This window comes from Rhinolophus sinicus, linkage group LG05 (assembly GCF_036562045.2).
Source record: "Rhinolophus sinicus isolate RSC01 linkage group LG05, ASM3656204v1, whole genome shotgun sequence".
Lineage (NCBI taxonomy): Eukaryota > Metazoa > Chordata > Mammalia > Chiroptera > Rhinolophidae > Rhinolophus > Rhinolophus sinicus.
This window is the reverse complement of record NC_133755.1, coordinates 38,238,306-38,262,406: the sequence shown is the minus strand read 5'-3', so window position 1 is coordinate 38,262,406 and position 24,101 is coordinate 38,238,306. Positions and strand designations below refer to the sequence as shown.

At 39.2% G+C, this 24,101-nt stretch overlaps 1 protein-coding gene across 7 annotated transcripts in view; it reads right to left on the bottom strand.

Moving 5' to 3' along the window:
- Positions 1 to 24,101, bottom strand: part of EML6 (EMAP like 6) — a 232,773-nt gene that overhangs the window by 109,967 nt on the left and 98,705 nt on the right. For 6 of the 7 annotated variants that reach the window (XM_074331995.1, XM_074331996.1, XM_074331991.1 and 3 more), the window contains 3 exons: positions 23,426 to 23,611; positions 21,677 to 21,812; positions 1,222 to 1,423 (listed from right to left, as the gene is read on the bottom strand). In XM_074331995.1, coding sequence (XP_074188096.1) covers positions 1,222 to 1,423; positions 21,677 to 21,812; positions 23,426 to 23,611 — 524 coding nt within the window. The remainder of the gene's footprint in view (positions 1 to 1,221; positions 1,424 to 21,676; positions 21,813 to 23,425; positions 23,612 to 24,101) is intronic. The other variant, XM_074331994.1, reaches the window with a different exon arrangement.

Genomic DNA, 24,101 nt, shown 5'->3' with positions numbered 1-24,101 from the left:
CAGGACAACTTGGGGATGCGTGCAATTCTAAAACTCAACACAGCTGTCAAAATACAAAAGCTAAAGACTTTCTTGAAATCATGGGTATGAATAGAGTTTGGCAGGTCTTTGAATAACTTGGTGGTATTATTTTGCCTGTTCAGGGAAAGCTGAGAGTAATGGAAGGAAAAGAAGAGGAATTAAGTGAAGACAAGCCAAATATATACTTATGTCATACGAGAAGACAACTGGAGCTGCTCTGATTGATGAGGCTTACTGCTTGGTAGAAACTAAAAAATGGATTTATTTTTGGATTTATACTTTACTGATTGAGTATACCAATTGTATATTGATTAGATTCACACACATACAGAATTAGGGCAGGCAGGAAGCAGGAACCTTTAGTTTACAATGTTCTATTTTAACTATTAAAACCCAGACACAGTAATCAATTGATCAATTGGTCAATCCCTTCCTCTCACCGTCATTCACTCTCTTTCCAGTCTGTTTGTTTTCGAGCACAATTAAAGCTAATTAATAAATACAAAAATACTGAAATCAGTGTAATAGTCTTCATCTCACACTTTTAAATCATATGTTCAGAATTTCAACAGTCACAAGAATACGGGACGCATACTCAGACTGCTGAGTTCACTCAATGTTGTACTATCAAAAGTAACAAATGAGCCATAGCAAGAACCCTTGATGCCCTAATAAAATTACCCATTTTCTCAGGAACTAGAACTTGCCTTTGATTTGAGGACAATGTTTAAAATTCCATCTGAGAATTTACAAAGAAATAGTTATTTACTCATGTGCTGAAGACAACTTTGCAAATCAGAATTTAAGTTCTGATGGTGATGAACGAGTGTCTGTGAGGATACTGTGCCATCGCGGTGCAGCCCTTGCAAAGGACCGAAGGTACGAGAGGGAAATATGCTCTCACCACACATGAGCAGCATGCTTAGCTCTCAGAAGTGGAACTGGAAGCCAGTCTGACCAGTAGTAATGTATTTTCACTTCTAAAATAATTTGCATGACTTAAGATGGAGCCAAAGAAAGATAACAATGAAATGCCAAGAAGCCAACTGCTGTTGAGCTAAATGTCTTAACATTCCATGTGATAACTGTGTGGATCTGCACTGTGGTTTCTCCTTCTCTTAAATCAGCAAATTAGGGCAAACTAAATCTGTTATCCCAAGGAAATCAGTGGGGTGACAACAGCCACTGCTGGGGCCTCACCTAACAGAGCGGTCGTCGCTGCCTGTCACAGCCAGTGGCTTCTTGGGGTGCAGGGCCAGAGCCCAGAGCTCCCCCTCACAGTGGCCTTGAAGGATCAGCATTGGCTTGTCTCGTTCTCGCACAATCACTTCAAATATTTCACTGTCCTGGGTCCCTGCTAGAAGGCGGTCGGCTTTCCAGCACACACTCCGAATAGAGAGGCCTGACAAAAATAAATAAGTAAAATAAAAGCATCTCTTCACACCATTTACAAATAAAACACCTAAAGTAAATACCTTTCACCAGGATAGCATCTAATGCAACACATTTTTTTTTAAAAAAACATATGATTTCACTCATATGTGGGATATAAAACTGAAAGCAACGAACCAACAAGACAAACAAAAACTAGTAGACACAGACAACAGTTTAGTGGTTACCAGAGGGAAAGGGGGGAGGGAATAGGTAGAAAAGGGTAAAGGGGATCAAATATATGGTGACGGAAGCAGATTTGACTTTGGATAGTAAATACACAATGCACTACACGATGTATCATAAAATTGCACACTTCAAACCTATGTAATTTTATTAACCAATGTCACTCCAGTAAACTTAATTAAAAATAATTAGTTAGTTAATTAATTCCTGGGAGTGGAGGATCAAGTCCACATGCCATTTTGTGTTATTTAACATTTCCTTACCAGTGTTGGTCGTTTCCTCCAATCTCTTGTAATTTATTTTGCAAAAGAATAATCACTCTTTTCTGCCTGACTTAGGATAACAATCTGTTTTTACAGCCACATATATTTTAAAACTACATTTTAAAATGAATGTAAGAGGAGAAATTGGTCTTTATGAAAATCTAACCCTCTTTGAAATTATTCCCTTCTGATTTTCTAGGGAAAAGTTAATAATCACTTCAATCTTTAGGATGTTAACATTGCATTAAAATTATATGTGGCGGATACTGCAGAATGGCTAATTATCATATTAGGTAACTTTAATATGTATTTGATCAGAATCCAGACCCATTCTACAGGATAAATAGATGGACTGTGTCCCAGAAATATGCAAATGAAACTCTAACTTCAGTCTCAAAATACCATCAAACATCAAATAATTTATGGAACCTCTCTAAAAGCGTAGTACTCCTTTTAAATCCTAACTTCCACCTCCGTAGTATTTTATCCTCTTTAGGCACTTGCCTGCCTGAGTTTTGATCTCTCAGACTTCTTGCAGTCTGTTATTCCTTACTGGGTTCATTATTTACTTACACAGTGAATTTGCTCATGTCTGATTTAGAAACATAGAAGCAATCCTACTTCCATAACTACTTTAAACAATGTAAGGATGTGATAAACTTTAGGAGCTGAGTTACCTCGCCAGTGAACTTCGTGTCTTTGACGTAGAAAGCACCAGAAGTCAGGGCACCTGGGCTTTAGTCCTGCTCTACCTTGATTGGCCACACACAGTAAAAGGAGTCCCTTTCCCTGGGAGCCCAGTTTTTCCCCCCATAAAGTGTAGACTATAATTATGGAAACCATGTAATTTATCGTTGAAACTGGGATCCACCAAAAGCAAAAGGAGATTCTGAAATTAAATTTACATAATTTTTTGAAATATTTAGTAACCAATAAAGCAGGTTTACAATGCTAAAAAGACCTATTAAATAGTTCTACCAAAAATATTTTAAATGCAAAACAAAAATACTTTTGAATGCAAAATTCTAAGAAGGCTTTATTACAAAATAAAAAGTCTAGGGCAAAGGATGAATAGGCAAAGCACACAGGATTTTTTGGGCTATGAAACTATTCTGTAGGACACTATAATGGTAGATATACGCTATTATACATGTGTCAAAATCCATAGACTACACAACACCAAAAATGGACACTAATGTGAACTACAGGCTTTGAGTGACAATGATGTGTCATTGTGGGTTCATCTATGCAAAAAAAATGTTTTTAAATGTATGTCCATCATTGTAACAAATGTATCACTCTGGTAGGGGATGTTGATAGTCAGAAAGGCTTTGTGTGTATGAGGTAGGGAATATATAAGAGAAATATCTATAAATTCCACTCAATTTTGCTGTGAATCTAACTGCTCTAACAACACTAAGTTTATTATAAAAAAAAAATCCAGAACAAATGTTAAATCAGATGAGATGCTGAAACAACAGAAGGATTAACTGGGGGTATGTGGATACTATAATCTTTATCCTCACTAACTGAGGTCCGGAAAGGATCAAATGAGATAATGCATTTAAGAAAAAGTATTTTTAAGACATAAGACTATTTTTACACGAGATAACTCTTTACTCCTTGCTCTGAATTCATTGTTATGTGTCTTGAAATGGAAGGAGACAGCACACAGACAGATTTATTATTCCTGCTGTGAGTAGTAAGTGGGATATCTTGGCAACAGCTAGTTCAGGGTCAGTCACTCAAAATCCTCCACTGTAAACATCATGATGGGCTTTCAAGGTTGGGAAGGACAGATGTGTGGTGAAAGCAGTCAGATAAGATGGCAGTCTGAAAGAGCAGGCAGCTCAGCTGTGGAGGAAACTGTGTCTTGTATCGACAGTCCTTTTGCTGCTGTCCCTTTCTTGTCCTTCTCTCTTTCCTTTTCAGAGGTTTAGCTACTAATCACTAATTGACATTGTCTCCTCTGGGAGGGGTAGTGAATTTGTTGTCTCCCCAGCAGGATTTCCATCACTTAAATTTTATTACAGAAAGGGTATAACTCTTTATTCTTTGGAAACAGGAAGTAAAGAGGGATATTAATTATATTTCAACATCAGCAAAAAAAATCAAATAATTTACTTGCTTATTATATTTATTGTCCATTTTCTCTCTGTAAGGTCTGTGAGTCAAAAAGAAATCAAAAGAGAAATAAAAAAATACCTTGAGAAAAATAAAAATGGAAATACAACATATCAAAATTTGTGGGATACAGCAAAAGACATTTGAGGGAAGTTCATAGCAATAAAAGCCTATATTAACAAACAAGAAAGATCTCAAATAAACAACCTAAATTTATACCTCAAAGAACTAGGAAAAGAACAAACTAAGCCCAAAGTTAGCGAAGGAAGGAAATAATAAAACTCAGCAAATAAATAAATAATTAAAATAGAGACAATAGAAAAGATCAATGAAACGAAGAACCAGTTTATTGTAAAGGTAAGCAAAATAGACAAAACTTTAGCTAAACTAACCACGTAAAAGACAGAACTCAAATAAATAAATCAGAAACAAAAGAAGAGATGCTACAACTAATACCACAGAAATACAAAAGATCATAAAAGACTGCTATGAACAATTTTACGCCCACAGATTAGACAATCTAGAACAAATGGATAAATTCCTAGAAACACACAAACTTCCAAGACTGAATCGTAAATAAAAAATAAGAACAGACAAAAACAAGTAAGGAAATTGAATCAGTAATCAAAAACCTTCCAACAAAAAAAGTCCACGACAGGGTCAATTCTACCAAACATTTGAAGAAGAATTAATATCAACCCTTCTGAGCCTCTTCCAAAATATACCAGAGGAGAGGATACTTCTAAACTCATTTTAGGAGGTTACCATTACCTTGATACCAACACCAGACAAAGAGACTATAAGAAAAGAAAATTACAGGCCAATATCCCTTATGAACATAGATGCAAAAATCCTCAACTAAATATTAGCAAACCAAATTCAGCAACACATTAAAAGGATCTTACACCATGAACAAGTGGCATTAATTGCAGATATGTAAGGATGGTTGAACATTTGCAAATCAATCAATGTGATACACCACATTAACCAAATGCAGGATAAAAAACATATGATAATCTCAGATGCAGAAAATGCATTTGTCAAAATTCAACATCCATTCACGATAAAAACTCTCAACACGGTGGATATAAAGGCAATGTTCCTCAACATAGTAAAGGCGATATATGACAAGCTCACAGCTAACATAATACTCAATGGTGAAAAGCTGGAAGCTTTCCTTCCAAGATCAGGATCAAGACAAGAATATCTATTCTTGCCACTTTTATCCAACGTATTATCAGAAGTCTTAGCCAAAGCAATTAGGCAAGGAAAAGACCTAAAAAGCATACAAATAAGAATGCAAGAATCAAAACTGTTTCTATTTGCAGATGACATATTATAAGATCAGTGGAACAGAATAAACAGCACAGAAATAAACCCATGCATATATGGTCAATTAATTTATGACAAACGAGCCAAGAATATACAATGGGGGAAAGGACAGTCTCTTCAATAAATAGTGTTGGGAAAACTGGACAAATGTAAAAGAATGAAACTGGACCACTATCTTATACTACACACAAAAAATTAACTCAAAATAGATTAAAGACTTGAAGACCCAGAACCATAAAACTAGAAAAATACACAGGTGGTAAGTTCCTTGACATCAGTCTTGGTGATGATTTTTTGGATTTGACACCCAAAGCAAAGGCAACAAAAGTAAACAATGGGACTACCTCAAACTAAAAAGCTCTGCACAGCAAAGGAAACCATTAACAAAATGAAAGGCAACCTACTGAATGGGAGTATTTGCAAATTGTGTATCTGATAAGAGATTAGTATCCAAAAAACATGAAGAACTCATTCAACTCAATAGCAAAAGAACAATCTGACTGAAAAATGAGCAGAGGATATGAATAGACATTTTTCCAAAGAAGACATACAGATGACCAAAAGGTACAGGTAAAGGTGCTCAATGTCACCAATCATCAGGGGAATGCAAATCAAAACCACAATGAGATAACACGCTTATTACAATGGCTATTACCAAAAAGATAAGAGCTAACAAGTGTTGATAAGGAATTGAAGTAAAGGGAACCCTTGTGTGCTGTTGGTGAGAGTGTAAATTAGTGCAGTCACTATGGAAAACACTATGAAGGTCCTTCAAAAATTAAAAATAGAACTACTGTATGATCCAGAAATTCCACATCTGGATATTTACCCAAAGAAAACAGAAACACCAACTCAAAAAGATATCTGCACCCCCACATTCACTGCAGCATTATTTATAATAGCCAAGACATGGAAACAACCTAAGTGTCCATTGATGGATGAATGGATAAAGAAAATGTGGTATATGTACATATATATATATATATATATATATATATATATATATATACACACATATATACACATATATACCTACACACAATGGAATATTATTCTGCCATAAAAAAGAAGGAAATCCTGCCATTTGGGACAACATAGTATTGTGTCTGAGGGTATTGTGCTCAGTGAAATAAATCAGACAGAGAAAGACAAATATCATAATCTCACATATACATATGTGGAATCTAAAAAAATAAAATAAAAAACCCAAACTCATAGATACAGAGAACAGCTTAGTGGTTGCCAGAAGCATGGGATGGGGATGAGTGGTGGGCAAAATGGGTGAAGGTGGTCAAAGGTACACCCTTATGGTTATAAAATAAATAAGTCCTGGAGATGTAATGTGCAGTATGGCAGCTCTATTAATAATAGTGTATTGTATATTTGAGAATTGCTAAAAGAGTAGATCGTAAAACTTCTCATCATGAGAAAAAATATCTGTAACTATGCCTGGTGATTCATGTTAGTTAGATTTATTGTGGTGACCATTCCGTAATACATACATATAACAAAACATCATGTTGTACGTCTGAAGCTAATATGTTATATGTCAATTATATCTCAAAATTATATCTATTAAAAAGACATATACACACATATATACGTGCACATTATATATCTTAGCAATGTGTTATATGTTTTAACTGTTATAGAAATGTCAAACCACAATCCCTTTATAAAGCCAATGATTGTCTTAAAGACGCTGACCCCTCCCAGGCAGGCCTGGCATCCACAGCTCCACTGTGAGTATGAGCACGCCGATTCTCCCATAGCCTCCCACTGTGTGTCCAGTCACATAAGGCTAAATGTCTTTGAAACCAAAATTTCCCCAAAGATCTGGCATTGTATGTGGTCCAATGTACAAATATTTATTCTCCCCACCTCCCTCATTGTTTTTTACACTCTGGTTTTGAGAAAGGTATAGAAATAGTCTACCACCTGGAATTGACAAATGTTAACATTTTAAAAATATTTGCTGTCTTTCAAGTTTAGGAACAAAGAAGAACCTTCCAATTCAGCCAAGTCAAGTGAAACAGCACCCCGCTGTTTTCAGACAGCCCAGGGAGTTCTTCATTCCTCAGAAGAGCCTCACGGGTCTGGCAAGGAGAGGGCCAGGGAATGAGAAATCAAGAAGTAGAGTTTGAGGATCCCACCCCTGATTTCCCTCAGCACCTCATAATCTGTGTTTTATAGATTTCATTTGAGAAAAGGGTTCCACTGAACAAATCAACATAAGGCAGAAGCTTTACATATGGCAAAGGCAGTGAGGTTAAACTGATATGGATTATTTCTGACTAAATACGGATGGAGAGGGAAAGAAGGAGGGATAATGCAACAGGAGTCGTTACATTTTCATTGTTTACAAGGTAAACTTAATGAACTGTGAACATTTTCTCTCAGAGGCCAACTCAGGCTCTTCACAAACTCACTTCTTCTACCAGATAAACTGTATTTTGTCACATCAGAAAAGTCAACCCCAGAAGTCTATCTATGAAGATAGATAGAACACTGGGCCATTCTTACTGCAAAATCACCATTCAAAATAGAAATTACTTCCTGAAGACACCTCAGTGGGTAGAGAACTGTATTCAAGTTTCCATCAGGATGTTATCAAACATCCTGTTTTCATCATTACTGAACCTAATTACTATTCTGCATGCAACAGTAGTGAAGAAAGCTGCACTGTCTCTTCTGGGCATGCTCTGGAGAGACCCTGATAAGTGGCAAGTCCCTGACAGGCTTCTGACAGTGTTCCCCTTCTCCTGTCTATCCAGACTTAGTTTTAACTTCCCTGACACAAATTCAGACAATAGTAATGTAATCATGGTTTCCTAGTCGGGCTGACTCAGGTAGCCATTGCAATGGGAAGTAATTAAGCTGTCTTTATCTTCTGCTCTGGGAGTCAGAAAAAATAATTGGAATATGGTTAGAAATCCAATAGTGAAAAGAGAGCCAGGAAGAACAATCCTAATGATTTAAAAGCCCAAAATGCTCTTTTCTTTTGGAAAAGTGCATGTTTCAGAGATTTTTGTCAGGTTGAACTAAAGGCATTTTGCTGAATTTGAGAGACATCCACATTTTTGACCCTGTGGCCTTTTCTGCCACTCCGCTCTGAGAAATGTGGGGCTCCGGCCTGTGCTTGGTCCAGACTGCCAGCAGAGAGCAGCAGAGAGCAGCCACCCACTTAAAAATCCAGAGAGCAAATTCTCACCAGCCCTTTGCCCAGTTTTTACATTCAGACCTGTCAGTGGCAATAGCACTCTTTTACTCCTCTCTGTCACAGCCTGGAACCCTGGGCATGGGGAGATCTAGTCCGTGAATATCATGAATATTAACACAGAGGTAAAAAACATTGCTTTTTTCCACTAGTTCATTGAATGGTTAAATACATGGACTAGATTTATATCCCAGCCCCACCACTCACACCTGTGTGACATGGAACGCTATTTAATCTTTCAAATCTTCAGCTTCCTCATCTGTAAACTGGAGAGAATATTAGCACTCACATTTCATAGCACTGTTATAAAGATTCAGTGCAATAGTATATTCAAAAACTTGACCCAGTATTGGGCACTTAGGAAATTAACCAGTAACTATAAGTTATTGTTATTTTAACCAGCTTGGATTCTGTGCTTTGTTGGAGTCTTGTATTAAGTTCACATCTCAATGGAAAACAACTGTGGTCAGATTCTGGTAACGGGAAGAGTTAGCACGGGAGCTATGAAGAAATTGCTCCGCGTGCCTTCCTTGTGTTACAACTTACTTGTTTGTTATCATTTTGGGGTACTAGCACTGCAGACTCTCAGAAGGAAAGGCTATGCTCCAACAGACAAAGAGAGAAAAAACTATTAATATTTTGGGAATGAAATGGTCTTTGCTCCCAATTATTTGGCCCAAGATGGGAAGATTGGAAGCAGGTGAGGCAGGACAGGTAGCCTAGGAAATTGACATCCCCTTCCAAGGTACAACGTGAGGCACCTCATTGGTTTTACACAAGTAACAAGTGACTGTATCTGGCACCTGCAGTTGGAGAAGATCAAGTTTTATCCAACAAGGCTAATCCCCTTGACTGGGACCTGACCTTTAGCGATTCATAATGTCATTATAATCTCATTTACATTGCAGTTACTACTGACTCCCAGCATGCATCTGACGACATGACAGTTCTGGAGGAGCCATATAAGGAAGCAAGATGGGGAAACAAGATTCCCACCCAAAGGGAGGAGATGAATAAACCACGTCAGCGGGACATTACCAATTCCCACCCATAGGAGAGATAAATACCCCTGGTCAGGACTTCTTGGGCAAGATTCAATCTCTGAGTTCGCCCACAATTCCCTCTCAAGTGTGTACTTTCTTTTCAATAAACTCCCTGTGCTTTCCTTCATCTGTCTCACTCTTGAATTCTTTCTCATGTGGAGACAAGGAACTGGTCACCACTACTCTGGGTTGAGTCCTCTCTGTGGACATCCCTGGGAGCCTCCAGTGACACAGGGGGGCAGTTGGTACTTATTAGTGTTCTTAAATCTAGTACTCCTAGATTCCTCTCAGTGGGTCTGGAGCAGGGCTAGGCATAGCTGTTTTTGGCTCCCCAGGCCTGAGAACCACGTGTTGAAAGCCACTCCCAAGCTGTTTCCCAGGCAGTGTGTTCTCAGCTTTCAGTCAGATTGTTGAACATTCTGATTGCCAGGCTGCACTACCAGGTGATTCTAATACAGTGATTCTTCAGCCACACATTGGAAAACTCCACCCTGGTGGGTTAGAAAGCCCAAGGGCTGATGAGCAGATGGCAAGAAGAATGTGCAACTTTGAGAAGTTGATGCCGGTCAAATAAGCAAGCCCTGTAAATGAGCGGGAGCATCCTCACCAACCTTACTCAGCCCTGCACCCAGAGCTTTACACAAATGCCTAAGAATGGTAATAACAACTCAGGAGGAGGCCCCACGGAAAGCGCAGGGCCCTAGACAGGGCCAGTAAATATCTGCTGAATAAATGAGGAAATGACAGCATAGAAAGTTACACTATTTGTCCAAAGTCCAAGAGTGGAAACAGTAAACTAAAAATCTATATAAGAGACAAAAGGATGACAGATATTTTGAAGAAGATTCCTGTGAGGAAGAACCTATAATTCTAGAAAGCGAAGTGAAAGCCACCCTGAAAGAATTGGGAAGAAAAACCACCAGAAGTAGAGGGGATACCAATAATTTCAAGCCACGGAGATTGAATCTGTCAAAGTCCTAACAAGAATGTGTCAACAAATATGGGAAAGAAAACAATGGCCTGCAGACTGGAAACATTCAATATCCATCCCAATCTTAAAGAAAGGAGATGCTAATGAGTACAGTAACTATAGGACCACTGCTCTAATTTCCCCCACAAATAAAGTGATGCTCACGGCAATGGAACAAGAAAGGCAGGCTGTTCAAGCTGGATTCAGAAAAGGAAGAGGCACTCGAGATCTAATAGTGAGCATTTGTTGGACACTGGAGTGCTCCAAAGAGTTCCAGAGGGTGAGTCTATGTTTTACAGACTACAGTAAAGCCTTTGACTGCATGGATCATGAAAAGCTATGGTTGCTCTAAACATATTGTCGTGCAAGAGACCCTGCTCGCTGCACCATTTGTCATGTGGGGCGGCCTGCAGTTTCTCTGCTCCCGCTCCGCACACAAGAACGCAGGATATGGTGAGGCCAAAAGGAACACCCACAGAGCCATAGGTAGGGGAGTCATACCACTATGGTCTCACTGGAGGCTGGGTTCGTTCACCGGATGTGTGACCTGCTGTCCGTTTTTCTGCCAACCGACCGACGACTCTCCTCTACTCTGCTCCTCGGCTCTCCTCCGTAGCCGCAGCAGTTATATTAGCGGCTAATTGGCCAACTGGCTACAGCTGACGGCCAACTAGCCACAGCTGAGGGCCATCTACTACCTGAGCCAGCACCTTTCCACGTGAGGCTGAGAGCCTGTGAACTACTTTCTGGGGCTCTGTCCCCACACATATACACACAAATGTATGTGCCCCAGCACTTGACTGTCCTGTTTGTTTCACAGCCCGTACTGTGAACAGGAAGCCACTGTCAGAACAAAATATGGAGAGATCAAATGGTTTCTTACAGGTAAAAGTGTCAGACAAGGATGCATTTTGTCTCATTTGTCTAATCTCTATGCTGGATGTAAATGAAAAACTGGGCTATATTTAGAGGAAAGAGGCATAAATATCAGTGGAAGAAATATCAATAACTTAAGATACACAGATAATATGATCTTACTGAAAGAAAGTAGCGATGATTTGAAATGACTTATAGTGAAAGAAGAAAGTGTCAAAGCAGGACTGCATTTGAATATCAAGAAGACCAAAATCATGGCTACAGAAGAAATATACAGCAATAACATAGACAATGAAGACACTGAAATTGTTAAAGATTTTGCTTACCTTGGTTTCAGTCATCAATTCAGATGGAGATGGCAGCCGTTAAATCAATAGAAGGCTGAGACTCAGCAGGGCAGCAATAGAAGAATTAGGAAAGATCACCGAGAGCAAAGACGCGTCATTAGAGACCAAGGCTGAGATCATCCACACCCTCACATTCCCAATTAGCATGTACAGATGCAAAAGTTGGACAGTAAAAAAGACTGATAGGGAAAAAAATTATTCACTTGAAATGTGATGCTGGAGGAGAGTTCTACGGATACCCTGCACCATCAGAAAGATGAACAAACGGGTCCTGGAGCAAATTAAGTCTGAAACATCGCTGGAGGCAAAAATGACAAAACCGAAGCTGTCCTACTTTGGGTACATCATGAGAAGGCAGAGTTCTTTGGAAAAGACAATAATGCTGGGGAATATAGAAGGCAGCGGGAAAAGAGGAAGACCAAGTACGAGATGGACTGACTCCATAAAAGAAGCCATACACATGAGTCTACAGGAGCTGAGCAGGGCTGTGAGGACAGGACACTGTGGATGTCACTCATTCATAGAGGCCTCAGGAACTGGAGTGGATTCAATGCCACAAAAACACATAACGAGGAAATTATAGCGTAGAATGTTTAGATTATTTGCCCAAAGTCCCACAGTGAGCAAGTGATAGAGATAAAATGAGAATTCAGGCAGTACAAGTCTAGAACAAATTCTCTTCCCCACAAAGTTTTTTTTCCTTTCTGTGCATGTGCACCCAGGACATAGTACCAAAGAGTAAACAAGATAAGGTGGTATCTTTCTCCTGTTAACCTAACTTTCTTAAAAAGCTATACTGAGGAGCACCATGGTAGAGTTAAAAGGTAACAAAAGTTGTTTGTTTTTTAAGTGAGAGGAAGAAAGGTTTCCCTCAAAGAGGGAAGGTTGGCAGAGGGGGCGGAAAAACACTGCAGGGACCCCTGAACCCTGTCCCCCTCTCTCCCTTCATGAGGGTGTTGGCTGAGGCCATCTAGGAACTCTGGAGGTGGGCCAGGGGCTCCTGACCTTGCTTTTGGTTCTGATGCCCTAAGAGTAATGCTAAAGGCAGAGTTTGGGAACCTAATGGAGACAAGAGGGAGGGAAGACGTGTATCATCTCGGGGATTCCTGAGCACAAATGACTGGACTACAAGACTGGCCTAAACCAAGGTCAGGGTTATTTGTCTAATCTCTATGCTGGATGTAAATGAAAAACGTGGCTGCCCTGGGCAGCCACACAGGTCTCCTGCCCCAGAAGCCAGCCCTGTCTGGGTAACCCCAAGGACTGTTTAAGGATTAAATGGGCACCAGTGTGCAGAGTGCTCAACACAAAGGTCACCACAGAGCAGGCATTGGGTACTGGGAGCTGCTCCAGGAGAGTCCCAGGGCCCCTCCACAAGCTGGGCAGGGGCTGGTCCTAAACTGGCCTATAGGTCACCTGCAGCCTGTAGTGGCCCTGGCCCAGTGATGCTGATGACAAGGGCTCTCTGCCTGAGACTTTCTAGCACGACCTGTAGAGTAAGTTATTCTTTACAATATCCTGGGCTATTTCAGAATCCACAGGATCCAAAATGCTAGAGTCACAGGAACCCTGAAGGAGCACACAGTCTAACAGGACCTCAGAAGATAGAAACACACCTCCAAACCCACTGCATCCCACCCCAAGGAAGGAACCCCCAGGCTAGCTTTTAGATGAGGCCAGCTTGGGAAGAGTGTTCACAGGGGAATTACTACCAGAACGAACCAGACAGTTAACCTCTGCTTGTGTGACCCCACATTCCACACCACCGAGTATGAAAAAACACTACCACACACATCCCCTCAAGGCACACCTCACCACACATGTTCTTCTGATGCCCCTGACCCCACCCCCTGCTTTCTCAGAACAACAGTGAGGCAGGAGGCATGGCCCAAAGGAGTTGGTGGGCAGACGTGGAGAGAGGTGATAGAGGAGATGGGAATAGAGGCGAGTGATGAAGCCACCCAAAAGACCAGGAGAACAATCTGATGTGCTTGTTCGTTTCTATCAGAAACAAGGCTGTACTCAGATTTGAGAGTTGCTCTTTTGAATGTTCTATACCAAGGTTTCTCAACTACAAAGAGATCTGTCTAAGGTGGAGATCTGCCCATGACACTCGCTCCCTAATCCTTTCTATGAACTCCTATTGCTGGTTCTTAGGGTTTAACCAGGCTGATACAAGGGGAAGGGGCTGCTAGACCACCTTAAAGACTTGGACTCTTTCTGAGGAAAATGGGAATCATCGCAGGGCTTTGGGGAAAGGAATGATGTGATCTGGCTCATGTAAATTTCCAACAGCCCCTCTAGCTGTTATTCGGAGAATAATGGTTGAAACAGGGACACAAGGTATGAAGCAACCACAGTAATCTATGTGAAAGTGGTGGTTCAGACCAGCAGGTGGGCAGCAGGGATGGTGAGAGGTCTAAGAAGAGGCATCTTGTATCCTGGAGACCTCAGCCTCCTAACTCTTGCTCAATACTGTGGGAATGCTGCTTAACCTAATGCAAGATACCTGCCGATTTGGAGCTTATAGTCATTATACGCAGCAGCAATTCAACAAATATGTGTTGGAAATTAAACATGCAAAAGACTCCAATAAAATGCCCGAAGCAAGCTATTTTAGAAAAACCTATTCAGCTCCTAGGACACTTCATAGATGCTTAATAAATGTATATAGAATATTTAAATAAATGAATAATACATCTTATACTGTGTGATTAATTACTGTATCCTTTAGACATAATCATTTACAGCCATTAATTCAAAGTATTTTATCACCATAGATGTAATTCATTTTGCTTGCCCTGCTTTAAGAATTATTTTTGGCTTCTCTTGCCACCACTGTAAGTCACTTAACCTTCATTATTTTACCCAGATCATAAATTTGTTTTTAAAAATGATCAGACTAAAAATGCATTATTATTAATTTTGGTGTGAGGTTTGAGATTAATACTACAATTAGCTTGATGCCAATGATCCTGTGCCTAATTCTACTCATCCACGAGGTGAGAGAGCTCCACATACTGGCATCCAATGTCTCTCCCAGCTTGGAAATTCCAAAATTTGATATTCACTAAAAAAATGTATTGGAGGCCCACCATCCCATATATCTGAAATTCTTTGGGATCAGGTGAATTCTTTGGAATTCAGATAATTCTGGATTTTGGATTCATGTAATACGTACAATGGAGTCTGGGGCAATACCTCAAAGTTAAATAGTTCTGCAATGAAGTGTATGAATAGTCACACATATGATGACAATAAACAGCCTCATATAAGTTCAGGTCAGGTTTTGTAGTAAATTAATTATAAAAATATTTTGAAAAAGGAATGAAGTTGGACCCTTACCTTGCAAAAATTAATTCAAAATGGATCAACGACCTAAATGTTAGAGCTCAAACTATGAAACACTTATAAGAAAATATAGGGAAAAGCTTCATGATGTTGTATTTGACAATGACATGTTGTATGTGACACTAAAAGCAGAGGTAACAAACGAAATACATAGATATATTAGACTACGACAAAATTAAAAATATTTTTGCATCACAGGATACATCAACAGAGTGAGAAGACAACCTATGAAATAGGAGAAAATATTTGCAAATCACATCTCTCATAAGGGGTTAATACCCAGAATATATTAACAACTGTTACAACTCAACAACAAAAGGATAAACAACCTGATTTAAAAATGGGCAAAGGACTCGAATAGAAATTTCTCCAAAGATGATACACAAATGGCCAACAAGCTTATGAAAAATGCTCAACATCTGTAATCATTAGGGAAATGCAAATCACAACCACTTCACATCTACCAGAATGGCTATTATCAGAAGTGTAACACTTCACATCTACCAGAATGGCTATTATCAAAATTGTTGGCGAGGATGTAAAGAAATTGCAACCCTTACATACTGCTGGTAGGAATGTAAGATGGTGCAGCTGCTATGGAAAACAGTATGGCAATTTCTTGAAAAGATTAGAAATGCCATATAATTCAGTAATTTCACTATTGGATATATATAGCTAAAGGAATTGAAAGCAGTGTCTCAAAGAGATATTTGTACACCCATATTCATTGCAGCATTTTTTGCAATAGTCAAAAGGTGGAAGCAACCCCAATACTCATCAACAGATTAATGGATAAACAGAATGTGGTATATATGATGGTATATTATTCAACCTTAAGAACAAAGGAAATTCTAACACATGCTACAACATGAATGAAACTTGAAGACATTATGTTAAGAGAAATAAGTCAGTCACTAAAGAGCAAATACTGTATAATTCCACTTATATGAGGTACCTGGAATAGGCAAATTCCTAGAGAAAGAAAGTAGAATAGTGGCTTCCAGGGGTCAGGAGAAGAGGGGAATAGGAGTTAGTGTTTACTGGATATGAAGTTTCAATTTGGGAAGATAACAAATATTCTGAAAATGGATATTGGTGATAGCTGCACAACAATGTAAATGTACTTAATTAATGCCACTGATCTGTCCACTTACAAATGGTTAAAAAGGTAAATTGCATTATGTATATTTTACCAAAATTTTAAAAAGTTAGCTACTCTCATTTGAAAAAAAAAAAAAAGTAGTTTGATATTCTGAGTATTTTGGCTTTCAGAATTGTAGATAAGGGATCCTGGACAAATTTGGTTCTTGGTTTATATCATGTGTTGTTAGCAAAAAACTTGTTTGCAGACTTACCAATCAGCAAAAATCAAGTCACTCACAAAAGATGTACAAGTCAGTGGTGTAAATAAAACACTACTATTGCCTTGATTGAAGAATGGTCCTCCTGTCATAAGAATGCCATTTTCTTTGACTAAGACTTGAGGAGGAGACTTGATGCCCCAAAATCAGCTCTGATTCTTGTTGATGTGGGCATGACCCATCTCCAAACCGGTTCTCCCTCAGTCTAAAGCAGGGTGAATTGTTTTCACTGGAAGTCAAATGTCTTAATCAGCTCAAGCTTGACTACAAAGATCTAAGAGAACTAATACTTTCTTTCTAGAATAAAACTAGAATACCCTTTTTTTTTTCTGAACTTAGTGTTCATCTTAGTTTATCTAAAAACTGTTTTCTGTCTTAATGTTTAACAGTTAATAGTTGTTAGAAGATGCAAATAGTGATTAGGAGATGCAATCTTCATCAGATTTGTATAAACAAAGTGGAAACTACCAGATTCATTTTGTAGATCTTCTGGAAGTCTACAGGAAGGGCAATAGAGGTCTTTACAGGTAGCATATGAAGTACAAACATACTTTGGACACATTGGGGGTTCAGTTCCAGAACCCCACAATAAAGCAAGTATTGCAATACAGTGAGTCATAATCTTCTTGCTGGTGGAGAGTTTGCCTTCAATTTGGAAAAACACAAAATCTTTGAATAAAGCAAAGCCCAATAAAGCAAGGTATGCCCCTAAGTTTGATCTTTATAAATAGATTTGGATTCCCAAATGCTAATAAGTAGCAGTTTTTGAATTTTAATTAACATATTTAAATTTAAGGAACACAGAGCACCAGCTATACTATGGGAATTGGAACATGGCCATGATTAATTATCTTGCAACATTTGTTTAGAAAGGTGTTTGGCTATTTGACTAAAATGAGAAATCACTATATTTCCATGGAAATAAATTCAAGAGTCATTGTTACACAAACAGTGAAAATATGGAAGAAGCCTCATTTATATCAAAAAATTCTTGCAAAAAAAAACTATTCATACATATACATTCATGTCCAAGTCCAGAGCAAGAAGTCCTAACATTGCTTTGCTTGAATCTGCTCCTTTCAAATATACTGTTTCTATATTTGAGGCAAAGAGCCTGAAGGTGGGAAAGAAAGTCAAGACTTCTTTTGGGGGTGGGATGGGGTGGAATTAAGTACATCCAAACTTCTTTTGTCCACTCTGCCTTCTTTCTCCTGTTTTATCCTTTCCCCACCCACTTTACTTCCCTTTTCCTTCACATCTCTTTACTCCATACTCTCTGCAAATGCTCAGAGGACCAAGGGTGATGTATTGGCTGGTTGAAGGGGAAGCTGGACCTGAACACTACTTAATCCTCTCCTCAAATCTTACTATTTTTATCCCCATATTTGTGCTGGGTCTCCTTTCTCACTCTGGCCTCGCTCCTCCCATCATGAGCCTTAGAGGGCACTCCTATCGCAGGGTGGTCCCAGCAGCTGGCCTCAGAGACCACCACAGATAGGGCCCATTCTGAGATGGCCTACTGTTCTGAGCTGTGCAAGGCAGCTTCTGAACTCAACGGACTCCTTCCCTGCTCCAGTGTGAGGATGGCCTTACGGCCTGACTGGGGGACAAGAGCACCTCTGAGGGTGACTCAGCATCACAGAAGGTTTCCTCTGCCTGGTCTTGTCCCCACAGGCTCAAAAACTTTGGCCGGATTTTGGGTTGTTACCGAAATTTTGGGTTGTTACTTCAACCAGAAGCCTTCCATTCTTTTGACTCTAGACATTTATTCTGTTTTTCCAATAAGGGCTGGAACAAATGCCAACATTTTTTTGGAAGTTTGATAGTACATAATGGACTTCTGTTACAGTGTTGCCAAAAGGATGACAGGCAAAGGCACTACTGATGGGGGGATGCTACATGGACAAAGTGTATTATTTCAATAGTTAGAACTTACTTTAATGAATCATATATATATATATATATATATATATATATATATATGGTATATTAAAGCCATGATTTCACAGATATTATTGCTTATGAGAAGCAAAAAGAGAAAGAAGTATTAACATCAATTTAAAGTAAAATATTAAGTAAATAAGAATGTTGGTAGCGAGCAATGATTGCAAAAATTAAGAAGGTGGCAAGAAAATAGCTGCCATTTGAAGAACAGAGATCCTTCTCATAGCTCCCTTGGGCTCAAACTGCAGCATGATCTGTCCAATTCTTTAAAAGCACCCATTACTCCCTTAAAATATAGTCTATTGTCCCACTGGTATCCATCTAAAAATGCATGCCAATCCCTCCTCCAATAAACTGTACGCCCAGGTGCTACAGGCCCCATCTACGAGGTGCAGGCAGGCTTGCCTGTCTCCTGTGCGTTGCCCCATCTGCTCTGATCTTGGCAAGAAGTAGGTGGAGGAATCTGTTAATACATCTGTTAATACAAAACAGACGGTGTTCCTATCTTCTTTTGATTCTGGGGACAGGAGTTGGCCATGGGGTTAGCTGTGTGCAATCAATACAAATACCTGGTCATAAGGAGGCTCAGGTGATACAGTTTTCAGATGAACTGGATAAAGTGACTGCCAAAAAGGAATCATTTCTGGTTGATGCTTCTCAAAATCTAGCCAGTTTATGGTCAAAAATCCCATTTAATAAGTTATCTCAGTACATGTTTCGCTTCCAGTTTACAATGAACTTTCATAGTCCATTTTTGGCAGCTTTACTAACATTTTTTTTTTTTTACATTGTTCTCTGGATGCCTGCTTGCTTATATCTGCTTGAAATATTTTTCTGGAAAAAGTTACATTGGCCCACACTCTATGACAGAGAACTCCTTGCTTATCTCCTTGTCGATGCACTGATGTGGACACTAAATTGTACTTTCTAAGTGCAAGGCCCTGGGCAGCCACACAGGTCTCCTGCCCCAGAAGCCAGCCCTGTCTGGGTAACCCCAAGGGCTGTTTAAGGATTAAATGGGCACCAGTGTGCAGAGTGCTCAACACAAAGGTCACCACAGAGCAGGCATTGGGTACTGGGAGCTGCTCCGGGAGAGTCCCAGGGCCCCTCCACAAGCTGGGCAGGGGCTGGTCCTAAACTGGCCTATAGGTCACCTGCAGCCTGTAGTGGCCCTGGCCCAGTGATGCTGATGACAAGGGCTCTCTGCCTGAGACTTTCTAGCACGACCTGTAGAGTAAGTTATTCTTTACAATATCCTGGGCTATTTCAGAATCCACAGGATCCAAAATGCTAGAGTCACAGGAACCCTGAAGGAGCACACAGTCTAACAGGACCTCAGAAGATAGAAACACACCTCCAAACCCACTGCATCCCACCCCAAGGAAGGAACCCCCAGGCTAGCTTTTAGATGAGGCCAGCTTGGGAAGAGTGTTCACAGGGGAATTACTACCAGAACGAACCAGACAGTTAACCTCTGCTTGTGTGACCCCACATTCCACACCACCGAGTATGAAAAAACACTACCACACACATCCCCTCAAGGCACACCTCACCACACATGTTCTTCTGATGCCCCCGACCCCACCCCCTGCTTTCTCAGAACAACAGTGAGGCAGGAGGCATGGCCCAAAGGAGTTGGTGGGCAGACGTGGAGAGAGGTGATAGAGGAGATGGGAATAGAGGCGAGTGATGAAGCCACCCAAAAGACCAGGAGAACAATCTGATGTGCTTGTTCGTTTCTATCAGAAACAAGGCTGTACTCAGATTTGAGAGTTGCTCTTTTGAATGTTCTATACCAAGGTTTCTCAACTACAAAGAGATCTGTCTAAGGTGGAGATCTGCCCATGACACTCGCTCCCTAATCCTTTCTATGAACTCCTATTGCTGGTTCTTAGGGTTTAACCAGGCTGATACAAGGGGAAGGGGCTGCTAGACCACCTTAAAGACTTGGACTCTTTCTGAGGAAAATGGGAATCATCGCAGGGCTTTGGGGAAAGGAATGATGTGATCTGGCTCATGTAAATTTCCAACAGCCCCTCTAGCTGTTATTCGGAGAATAATGGTTGAAACAGGGACACAAGGTATGAAGCAACCACAGTAATCTATGTGAAAGTGGTGGTTCAGACCAGCAGGTGGGCAGCAGGGATGGTGAGAGGTCTAAGAAGAGGCATCTTGTATCCTGATTCTGAGGAAATTTCTCTGTCGTCTCAGCACTGGAAGAAATTTCCCTTCACCTGAACAATGAGTAAGTTTTCATCTTGTGAATGCCAGGACTCGTGGTACTGAGCACCCCTCCGTCAGCGCTGGTTGCAGGAGCCAAGAGCCGGGTCTGGGACCCCCCTGCAGCAAATGAACAGAGCTCCCCACGTGTGCTAGTGTACTAACATCACATGTGACTTCAGCTTATCTTTCCTGTTTGCATTTGCCACTTTCATGTCTCCCAGCCCCAAATTCTTTATCTGTATAAAGGCGACAATAAGCCTATCATGAGAATTTTTTAAAATGTGTGTAAACTGCTTTGTATTCTCTGGTACAAATACTCAATATACTGTAATAATAGCTAACATTTATCGAGTGCTGACTATGCACCATCACTTATCCTAAGACTTTGCAAGTGTATTTAATCCTCATACAACTCTGTGAAGTTGGTGCTAGTATTATTCCAATTTTATAGATAAAGAAACTGAGCCCCAGAGATGTGAAGAAATTTGACCAAGGTCTCAAATCTATCATAAATATAATTTGGATTTAAACCCAGGCCCCCTGACTCTGAGCCCATACTCTAAACTTCTATTACTATGATAGCTATCATTTTTAAAAATAATTTCATTTTGTTTGTTTGTTTATTTATTTATTTATTTTCAGAGGCTGGGTGCAGTCACACTTAGGGTCACCAACTTATCCAGAAACCCGTTTTTGTAAGTGAAACTCCCATTTCCTGGGATACCACTCAGTAGTTTCATCATTATGTTATTTATCTTTGCAGCAGGACCACTGCTAGTTCATATAGATACCTTTATGCAAATTAGAAAAAAAGGGGTATCCATTTATTTTTAACATTCTTTTCATCTTGTATTTGATATATTTATGCAAACTACCTTAAATCCTTTATGGAATAAGATGGGATACAGAGAAACAAAAATAAATACAGGACTTCACCTTGTATTTAACACTCTTAGAGTAATGGGTAAGTATTAACACATATGTTACCTTTATATCCTTGTTCTGTCTCCCTGAGATCAATTTTGGTTATTGGTTTGAAATCAGTATCCCATAATCGTATACAACCATCTCGTCCACCAGTGGCAAAGCCTTCTTCGCAAGCATACATGCTAAAGATTCCAGCCTGTTAATTAAGGCAGATAATACTCAATGCTGCCATCATTCTAAATAGTCATTAGAGTTGGATTTTGATGATTAAAAAACAAAACAAAAATTAAAAAGTCTTCTCCACTGAAATCCTGACAATAGGACAAGTATACTTCATTTTAGCGAGATTAAAAATTAATCATAGTAACCATCAAAGGAAAAATAGTTCAAGTGCTCTTCTGCCATTAATAATCTGACAGCAGTTTGTAATAAAAGAAATTATTCAGAATTCCTTGGTTAAAGCAGATATGGAAATCATACATTCTTTATGTGACAAGTGATCGTTATAGAGAAAAGTAAGATGATGATGATAGAGGTGTTTCATATAAATTGCTGCCCCAAATAATCAAGTAAAGATATTCAGGCTAGGAACATAAACACTTCTACAGGTACAAAAGTGCCTGAAATGCATCTCAATGAGCTCAAGAAGGCACCATCTGAGCTTAAGGGAAAGCATCAATTACATTTGCGTTAGTTTATTAAGCATCATTTGCAAACGCTTCTTCACATCTGAAATGGTTTCATAATTTAAAGATGTTTTTCTATAGGAAACTACTTTATTTGGTCTGTTTAAAAGTGCTACAAGTGTATAATGTTGACATAAGATCCAGTGTAAAGAGAAATTAGGTTCCTAAGGCAGCTGCTTTTATGAATGAGGACAAATACTGACCTCTTAATTGTTTTAAGAGCTGTTGCATAATTAGTGAAGCCAAGAAAACTGGTCTTCAACATACAAGACAATAAAAGATGTAAAATTTCATAGCTCTTTTGTTAAGAGTTACTTAAACTTTTCTTCCTGCTAGGAGTGATAAGGGATCAATTTGTAGGCAATAAACTAAAGGTCCGCCAAGTTCCCAGTAACATTTTACCACATTTCCATGTATCACATGCGACAGGCTTTACCTTTCACATCATCTCCCTAATTCTTCTGGACAATCCCGTTTTATCATTGGTAGACAAAGCAATGTAACAATTTTAGTATGTGTCAAAATTGAGCAGTGGTTCGAAGTAAAATTTGCCATTGTTCTTACAGAGCAGACCATCAAAAGAGAGTTTGTCAATGGTTTCTGTTTGCATTTTAAGAGCTTGTGATGCTAACTTTGAGGTGATGCTCTCTCATTCAGAGTGAGGAAAATATACCTTACTAACCAATGTAAAAACAATAGTTGTCTCCACCCTTACCCTTCAACAAATGGGCCACAGGCCAGCAGCAGTGACATCATCCCAGACCAACTGAGACAAAATCTGCATTTTAACAAGAACTCCAAGAGACTTGTAGACCCACTAAGGTGTGAGAAGTGCTGGCCTATAAGATGAAACTGATGACAAAATAGTTGTCATTTTCTGTCAAGCTACTGTTGATGAATAACAACACTAATCAACCAATCAATAATTGAAGTGAAGGCTAATTAAGTTATTACACGTTCAAAGTAGTATTTCTTTTAAGATGAACAAGAATAATTTCGGAAATCTTCTCATGAATGTTTAGGGAGTGTTCAGCAGTCAGCTGATCCTAATGCAATGGGGAAAAAATAGATTTGTGACCTTATTTAATAAATCATAACCAAATTTCCACATGGGAATACTTACACTATGTGCCCCTTGAATGGTGCGGACTAAATTGAGCCCTTTCCAGACATAGATGTCACCATTTAAAGCACCAGAGTAGGTGATGTCTTCTTTGGCACAGGCAAGGCAAAGGATGGTCTGAAGATCCCCTGTTTTGCCAAATATCCCCCTTTTTGCAGTCAGGGCATTTCCACATAGTGTCCAAAACTAGAAAGTAAGTGATAAAATAGATCCAAAAAAAGAGTGTTCTAATGCATTACATTATTGGTATTTATTTCCTTATGTTTCAATATATTTTACATAATTTTTTTACAGCTGAACTAGGTATACATAATTTAACTTATGTTAAAAGTTCTCTGCTGTCACAGCAAAACACAAAACATTTTAGCCAACTAGCAGCATAAGAAAAACTTAACGATATTTCAAAATGTTCAAAGTTCCAAAATTCCAAAACTTTGCTAATTGCTTAATGGTAATTTAATATAAAAAGTCAATATTCTCAGAGTTGGGATAAAGGGGCTGAATCATGTTTTTGTTTGATTTCATGTCAAGTTATAGAATTAGATTCTTGATTTCATGTCAAGTTACAGATTCATTGTAGAGAAGTTTAGAAATACAAAAAAGTGTAAAGATGAAAACTGAAATTATCCACAACCTCCTGTTAACATATTGACATATCTTCTAGGCATATTTTAAT